Below are 7,832 nucleotides of genomic sequence, written 5' to 3'. Positions count from 1 at the left end.
TGGAGCCCCGGCTGTGCCGCGCCCGGCGCGCCCACCTTGGACAGCTCCCCCCGGGCGCCCTCCCGCCCCCGCGGTCCTGGCCGCGCGCCCCTCCGCCAAGCCAGCCCCTCCCCCAGGCCCGCCGCAGCCCCCTCTGGGTGGGTCGGTCCCGCTCAGTCGGAGCCCCCTTCGTGAGGGATCAGGGGGGTCCTGGGCCCGTCTTCCCGCGGAGCACCCGCTCAGCCTCCTGCCTCTGGGCCGAGCCAAGCCCCTCACCCAGGAACCCCTCCCTTGGCCCTTCCCCCACCACTGAGAACCTCCGCTGGCCCAGGGGAGCGCGGGCTGGTCCCCTGAGTGTGCCTCCCCTCCCTCAGACCCCCGGCCATCCAGCCCCTCCTTCGGCAGGTAGTCCCTAGGTCAGACCCCTCCCCCATTCAGTTAAGCCGTGTGTGAGTGTGTGAGTGTGTGAGTGTGTGTCCTGTGCCCTCCCCTGGGTGGAGACCTGCTCTCCCGGCCTGGCCTGGGGAGGGTCAGGTTGGGCTACCTTGCATAGGAGGAGGACCCTGGGCTGTGTAGCCAGCCGGGGCCCAATTCAAGTCCTCCTCGGCTCTGCCACCTCCCTGCTCCATGACCTTGAGCTGGGGCCTCCCCCCTTGGAGCCTCAGAGCCTGCGACCCCATACCCCCACCCCGCAGAAAGTGAGGGTGGGAGTCAAGCAGCGCCAGGTAGGTACCCAGCATGCATGTGGGGGTTAGGGAATGGGGGCTCCTGGTCCAGGGACTGCGGCGCAGCAGGGCCCCTCCTGGAGGACGGACGGGCCTGGAGTCCTGCCTGGGGGTCTGGGTCCCCAGCCAGCCGTGGCGGTGCCTGGCTGTACACCCTTGTGCCCCCTCTCAGGGTGCCCACCCAGGAAAGGGCAGTGCCTGCAGAGGGGGCCGGCACCCCTCCCTGCCCCCCACCCCAGCTTCCTCCCAATGCTGAGTGTTGCCATGCGTGTCGCCAAGGTGCCTAGTGAGGTACGAGGAGTTAGTACTGGTAAGCGTGGCCGCGTGTGCCTGGCGCGGAAGTGGGGGGTGAGTCTGCCGTTCCTTGGATCGTCCTGTCTGCTTCTGGGAAACCTGGTGCTTTGGTCGCTTCAGAACTTGCCTTCACACCCCACTGCCAGCCAAGTGCCTGTACCCCGAGCCCTCGTGCCTGATGGTCACGATGGTCCGTCTTGACCGAGGGCCCCCGGTGCCAGGAGCCCGGCTCTGGGCTTTCTCCAGCTTCTGCACCGCTTGTCCCAGCAACTCATGGAGCAGGCGCTGTGACAAAACCCAGGCTCGGGGACCCCGACCCACCTGCCCTGGCTCTCACCTTCGGCTTCACACCGCCGAGTCTTCTACCCCACACACACCCGAGGGAGGTAACCTAGTCCAGGCGAAACCTCGTGTCTCCTCCCCAGCACAGTGGACCTACCTCCACAGAGATGGCCAGGAAGGACACAGATGCTGGAGACCGGCCTTCTACGGCCCCACCCCAAGCCCAGGCCTCTTCCCCCACCAGCAGCATTTCAGGAATTGCTGTGCTGTGTGACCTCGGGAGGCCGCTGGACCTCTCTGAGTACAGATGCAGAGAGAGAGGCTAGAAGGATGTCCTTCAGGAAGGTCTGTTCCTCCAGAAACGAACAGACCTTGAACCAGAGCCGTGGCAGGCCAGACTGGTTTGGGGGCACAGTGCAGGAAGTGGGGACCTTTCTCATTGGGTCCAGACTTCATTTTCTCACCTCTGACCTGGGCTGCTGTCAGAAATCACTGCCCTGATTTGCAAATTATGGCTTTTGGACTTCCAGTATCACGATCGCACTTATGGGATGGGAGAGGGGAGGAGGCGTATGTACGGTGCGAGTTCCCGGGGCCGTGGCCCTGGGCACCAGGTTTGTCCCTTCTGGGCCCAAGAGCACAGGCATGCTAAAGACATCCCACCATGTGGCCCCCGTGAGGTTTGAGAACCTCTGGGCTGAGGGAAAAACAGGAAGCCTGGGGTTGCTGGAGAGAGGCACCCTTCACAGAGGAGGACTCTGCGGCTCAGGGTGGCGACGCATAGCCTTGCCTAGGTCACAGACCAGGTCTGCCGGCTTCCAAGAGCCCGTGGAGAGGCCAGTGCAGCCTGGGAGGGAGGCATGCAGGTGAGGAAAGGAGTCAGTGCCCCCCACGATGGCATCTCTACTCCCCTTCCAGCCCAGAGTCCCCGGGGAACCAGCCTGGGCCCCCGATTCTGCCGGGGCAGGGAAGCAAGCAAAGGGAGCTGGCTCCAGGGCCCCACACAGGACAGAACTGCGAAGTCAGCCAGGTCAACCAGAGGGTTCTCCGCAGGACGCAGGAGGGATGCCTTGTCCCCTGAGAAGCTGCACCCCCGCCCCGCTGGGGCCCAGAGCTGTCCCCTCTTGCCTGTGGCCTTTTGTGCCTGACACTCCTCTCTGTACAGGGTTGGTCTGGGGTTCTAGCGGCTGGCACGAACCCTCCCGGCCCTGCCTGACCCCCTGCCACCGCGTGGAAGATGCCTGAGCAGAGCAACGACTACCGAGTGGTGGTGTTCGGGGCGGGCGGCGTGGGCAAGAGCTCGCTGGTGCTGCGCTTCGTGAAGGGCACCTTCCGGGACACCTACATCCCCACCATCGAGGACACCTACCGGCAGGTGATCAGCTGCGACAAGAGCGTGTGCACGCTGCAGATCACCGACACCACGGGCAGCCACCAGTTCCCGGCCATGCAGCGGCTGTCCATCTCCAAGGGCCACGCCTTCATCCTGGTCTACTCCATCACCAGCAAGCAGTCGCTGGAGGAGCTGGGGCCCATCTACAAGCTCATCGTGCAGATCAAGGGCAGCGTCGAGGACATCCCCGTCATGCTGGTGGGCAACAAGTGCGACGAGACGCAGCGGGAGGTGGACACCCGCGAGGCTCAGGCTGTGGCCCAGGAGTGGAAGTGCGCCTTCATGGAGACGTCGGCCAAGATGAACTACAACGTGAAGGAGCTTTTCCAGGAGCTGCTCACGCTGGAGACGCGCCGGAACATGAGCCTGAACATCGACGGCAAGCGCTCCAGCAAACAGAAGAGGACAGACCGCGTCAAGGGCAAATGCATCCTCATGTGAGCCCAGAAGGCCCGCCGCCAGACGGCCCATGCCTCCCCCGCCGCCCCTGCGCCCCCTCCTCCGGCCCCTCCCCCTCCGCTCGGGCCTCGGGTCCTCCCCGCCGCCGCCTTCTCTCTCCTCTTCCCTCACCCAGCACCTCTGTGGGGGCTACCGAGGCCCCGGTGAGCCCGCGGCAGGTCTGGGGCTCCAACCTGGCCCTGCCGCATGGCTCTGCCTCCCACCCCCGCCCCCCCAGGCCTGTCTGCACCCCCCAAAGCCAAGTGCCGGAGGTGGCCCCCTGGATCCGCACATGAGAAAACGGGGAAGCTGGATGTCCCCGCTGGGGCCGAGGATGCCGCGTCTTCCCTGTCTCTGCCCGTCTCTGTCTCTTTCCCGTGGGTGCCCCGAGCCACACCTTTGTCTCCTCCATCAGATCACTGTGACCTTGCTGGGGAGGGGAGCGGAAGTGCACATGGACCTAAGAGTTTGCTCTCCCCGTTTCGGTGTTTGACACACGCTGCCCCTGCTCCGTTCCTCGTGACCTCTGGCCTGTGCCCCCACCCCAGGTCCCAGAACAGTCCTCACCCCTGTCCCCACAGCCTCGGTGAGGGGGAGGGGCTCACGGGATGGGTCTCAGGCCACCAGGCAATAACCACAGAGCCTGCCACGGTGCCGGGTCAGCCTGGAACCCCACTCCTCGCCCTGCCTGGGGGACCCGGGGTGCACCCAGGGGAGGCCTGGGACTGGCCCATGGCCACAGCACAACTCAAGGGGACCATCCAGAGTGAATATGGGGGCCTCCCCAGAGATTGACACAGCCCGTCACCTGTGAGCCTCAGGCAGGGGCCCATGGGGTGCTGGGGAGGGGGTCCCCAGGACCCCATCCAGAGGCAGGCAGCTGGACCCAGCACCAGCAGGGTCAGAGGGAATCCAGGCAGAGCTCTGTCCAGCCCACTGCCTCCCACCAACTGTGCCCCAGAAAGGGGGGGCTCTGCCCGGGAAGGTGTGTGTCTATGAGATTCTGAGTGCTCTCTGCGAGTGTCTGGATAACCACGCGCGTGGGACCTTGATGTGTAGGACCAGCGGGAAGGGAAGCCGCAGGCCTGGGGTGCGGAGGTGACCACGGGCTGGTGTGTTTGTGCCACGTGCTATGCACAGGGAGACGGCTTATGTCTAAGATGTGTGCGTGTGTGTGTGTGTGTCTGTCATTTGGCTGGTACGTCTATGTCCCGGTCTCTATGTGATAGTGGTGGAAGCTCTATGTAGGGGTGGGCAGTGTGGTGTGGACAGGACTGGTTCTTTGTGTCAATGGGAACCTTCATACCAGCATTCAGGGGGATTGTAAGTGGTTGTGCTTTGGGGAGTGGGTGACGTGATTTCCAGGACCACATCTGTAAGTGTTCCGTCTGAGGAACACTAAGCCTGTTCGACGTGGTAGCGAGGTTACTCTCAGCTCCAACTCTGTATCGTCAGCTGGTGGCGCCTACCACGACACCCACCGCCAGAAACTGCACGCGTCGGTTGTCTCTGCTCCTGTGGGTCGGGAGTGCAGGCACAGTTTCCCGGAGACTTCCGCTTGGATCTCCGAGGCTGCGATCCGCGTGTGGGCTGGCCGCGGTCTCATCGGAAGGCCTGACCGGGGACCGATTTGCTCCCAAGCTCACGCGGCTGTCAGCGGCATTCCGTTTTCTGCAGTTTCAGGCCCGAGGGGCTCTGCTGCTCACTAGACACCCCCGAGCGCCACCCGCGGCCCCTTGCCACCTGGGTCTCTCCCGGGGGTTGCTCACCGCTGGGCATCCTGGGGCGTGATGGGGCTGTGTGTGCTTGCTTGTGTGTTCTTAGGACTGCCCTGTGTGTGTGCATGTGTTAGAAAGACCATGTCACAGTACAGTGGACTGTTTGTGGATAAGAGGGGCTGTTTCTGTCCATCTTAGTGGCTGTGCATTTGGTCCTGTCTGTGTTTGTGTGACTCCGCAAATGTTTACTGGGCACACTGTGTAGAGAGGGAGGGAGTGTGTGTGTGCAAGTGTGTGTGTCACGGCCTGGCATGGGGATGGCCCCCTGGAAGAGCTGGTAGCAACCTGCCTGAGCACAGCTGAGCCCCCCGACCCTGCGGCGGGTCCAGGGTCCACCAGCAACTGGTGTTGCTCCCTTCCCCACCCCGGGAGCGTTTCCTGGGCCTTGCTGGGCAGGGGTCTGCAGCCCTTTCTCAGGGACACACCCTGATAGCACAATCTCCCTGGGGCCCCGCCCACCTCCAGGCCTCTCCCCTGCCCCAGGCCATGGTCCCCTGGGGAGAAGGGGCTCCTGCCGCAGGAGGGACCTGAGAGCCCGTCCTGCCTGGGCACCCCTGGTTCTGGGGACCCTGCCAGGCCATGCTTGCTGTGACTCCACCCCTGCCCCTTCTCCCCCCGCATGTGGGTGCCCCCTGCCCCCCATTGTGGGGTCTGTGTAGCATTTGCTCTAGAAATAGTCTTCCTGCAATAAAGAAGTGGATCCTGCATCTCCTGTCAGTGCCCTTTCTTTGGCTTCAGGGAGGGCAGCCCACCAGCTGCAGGAGAGGGAGGGGAGGGGTGGGGGTGGGAGTGAGGGAGGGGGGTGAGGGAAGGGGACGAGGAAAGCTGCTATGGGGAGAGGTTGAACAGATCAGCACTTCTTCTGGTGGCCCCCCCAACAGGAGACCTCACAGGCCCTGCTGAGCCCATGAGTGCAGTCAGATGCCAGATGCCGGGAGGGAGCGGGAGCTACGAGCCTCCTTTAACCTGGGGAGGAACCTGTAGGGCCTCAGCTTCCCCATCAGCTAAATGGTGACTTGGAGTTTGCAAACTTAAAAGCAGGGGCAGGATGAGGGTCAGGAGAGTGAGGCACTCACCAGGGGCACAAAGCTTAAATGGGGGACACCAAAAACTCCACCATCGAGACACATTTTTTTTTAAAGATTTTATTTATTTATTGGACAGAGATCACAAGTAGGCAGAGAGGCAGGCAGAGAGAGAGGGGGAAGCAGGCTCCCCGTGGAGCAGAGAGCCCGATGCGGGGCTGGATCCCAGGACCCTGAGATCATGACCTGAGCCGAAGGCAGAGGCTTAACCCACTGAGCCACCCAGGCACCCTGAAGTGTCCTTATTTTTAAATGGTAACAATGGATTTACATTTTTAAAGGATTTGGGGGACATATCCCACCTGTGGGCCAGCAGTTTGTGACCCTTATTTGGGGAACAATGCCATCTTTACAGAAAGATGGGGGCTGGAGAGTGAGATGCTGGCTCCCAGGCTCCTGGTTTTCTCTGTGCACTGCAGGGGATTACAGGGATGACGGGAGCCCTGGGGGTGCTCTGCTGGGAGGCCAGAGGCTCAGATCACAGAGTATCAGTATACTGCACGAAGTTCTAGGAGTCCTGGCATCTGGTGGTTTCATCTTTTTATAAGAAATCCTCCCCTCCCTGACTGTCAATGCTTTTGGAGACATACCATACATTTTCCAACATCACCAAGGGGAGCTTTTTAAAGATATGCATTCCAGGGTTCCATGGGATTCTGGATCATTCAGTCTGGGTGAGGGCCAAGGAACATGCTTTTTCACTTTTCTAAATCATTTTTTAAAAGATCTTATTTATTCATGAGAGAGAGCACGAGCAGAGGTGGGAGAGAGTGGAAGTAGCAGACTCCCCACTGAGCAAGGAGCCAGATGTGGGGCGTGGGGCGGACCCCAAGACCCTGAGATCATGACCTGAGCCGAAGGCAGAGGTTTAACCCACTGAGCCACCCAGGCCCCCCATGAACCTGTTTTTTTTAGATCCAGGCCCAGGAATTAGGAAATTGAGAAACGCTGGAATTTATGAGACAGGCTTGGGCAAATGACCTTGGGTTTAACCTCTCTGAGACTCAATTACCACCTCTGTAAAATGGGGACAATGTAATTTCACCTCTTAGACTTATGCAGAAGGTTCAAAATAATGGGGAAGTTGTTATTGCCCCGCAGGTCAAGCGATCTATGAGGAAGGGATATACTTCTCCCGAAAGTGAGGCCCAGGAGCTAGGCTCGCGAATCGCCTCGCACCCCACTGACGTCACCTAGTCACCTCTGGAAATCCGCTCGTCACTGGCGGCGGAGTCCGCCACAGAGGGCCTATTTGCATATCAGCATAGCTCCGCCTCCCTCAACGCGGTCCCCGCTCGCGGGTGGTTAGCGGCGCTGCCACTCATCGCTCCGCCCCTTGCCCCGCCCACGCCCTATTGCCCCGCCCCCTAGCCTGGGTGCAGCCTACCCCGCTGCCTGCCCCATGCCCCGCCCCGGCCGGAGCCTCCCGCCGTCGGGGCTCCTGATTGGCCGCGCTGGCTGCCAGTGCCCGTCCCCCGCGCCCCGGCCCCGCCCCGCGGAGGGAGCGGGCGCTCGCCGGCGAGGCTGCGGGTTCGGCTGCGCGGCGGGGCTGAGGCGGCCGCGGCGGCCGGAGCGCAGGTAAGGGCGCGTGCACCGGTGGGCCGGGCCGGGGTCAGCCGCCCCCGCCTCGGGCCGGGGGAGCAGGGGCGCGGCCCGGGCGGAGAGCAGGCCGGGGCGTCCCGGGGAAGGCGCCCTGGGAGGGCTCCGATTTGGCTGCGGACCGAGTTGGGGGTCGGAGTCAGCGAGGAAGGGGCTGGGGCCGGGGGTCCGGTCCAGTGTTGGGGGTCGCGGTCCGCGAGGCAGGGGCTGTCGGGGGTCCGCCGGAGTTGGGGGTCGCGGTCAGCGAGGAAGGGCTGTG

General features: G+C 62.8%; 2 protein-coding genes across 5 annotated transcripts in view; both read left to right on the top strand.

The window, feature by feature from the left end:
* DIRAS1 (DIRAS family GTPase 1) overlaps positions 1-5,596 on the top strand; it is a 10,361-nt gene extending 4,765 nt beyond the window's left edge. Inside the window, exons 1-2 of one of the 2 annotated variants that reach the window (XM_059388583.1) lie at positions 111-704; positions 2,446-5,596. In XM_059388583.1, coding sequence (XP_059244566.1) covers positions 2,518-3,114 — 597 coding nt within the window. In that variant the 5' untranslated portion in view covers positions 111-704; positions 2,446-2,517 and the 3' untranslated portion in view covers positions 3,115-5,596. Of the gene's footprint in view, positions 1-110; positions 705-2,445 lie in introns of those variants that run through there. The other variant, XM_059388582.1, reaches the window with a different exon arrangement.
* Positions 5,597-7,462: 1,866 nt separating this feature from the next.
* The window catches only part of GNG7 (G protein subunit gamma 7), a 116,515-nt gene continuing 116,145 nt past the window's right edge, over positions 7,463-7,832 (top strand). For 2 of the 3 annotated variants that reach the window (XM_059388578.1, XM_059388579.1), the window contains exon 1: positions 7,463-7,552. The gene's annotated coding sequence lies outside the window, so the exon portion shown is untranslated. The remainder of the gene's footprint in view (positions 7,553-7,832) is intronic. The other variant, XM_059388580.1, reaches the window with a different exon arrangement.

Source organism: Mustela nigripes, chromosome 2 (genome assembly GCF_022355385.1).
Source record: "Mustela nigripes isolate SB6536 chromosome 2, MUSNIG.SB6536, whole genome shotgun sequence".
Lineage (NCBI taxonomy): Eukaryota > Metazoa > Chordata > Mammalia > Carnivora > Mustelidae > Mustela > Mustela nigripes.
This window is presented reverse-complemented; position numbering and strand designations above follow the sequence as displayed.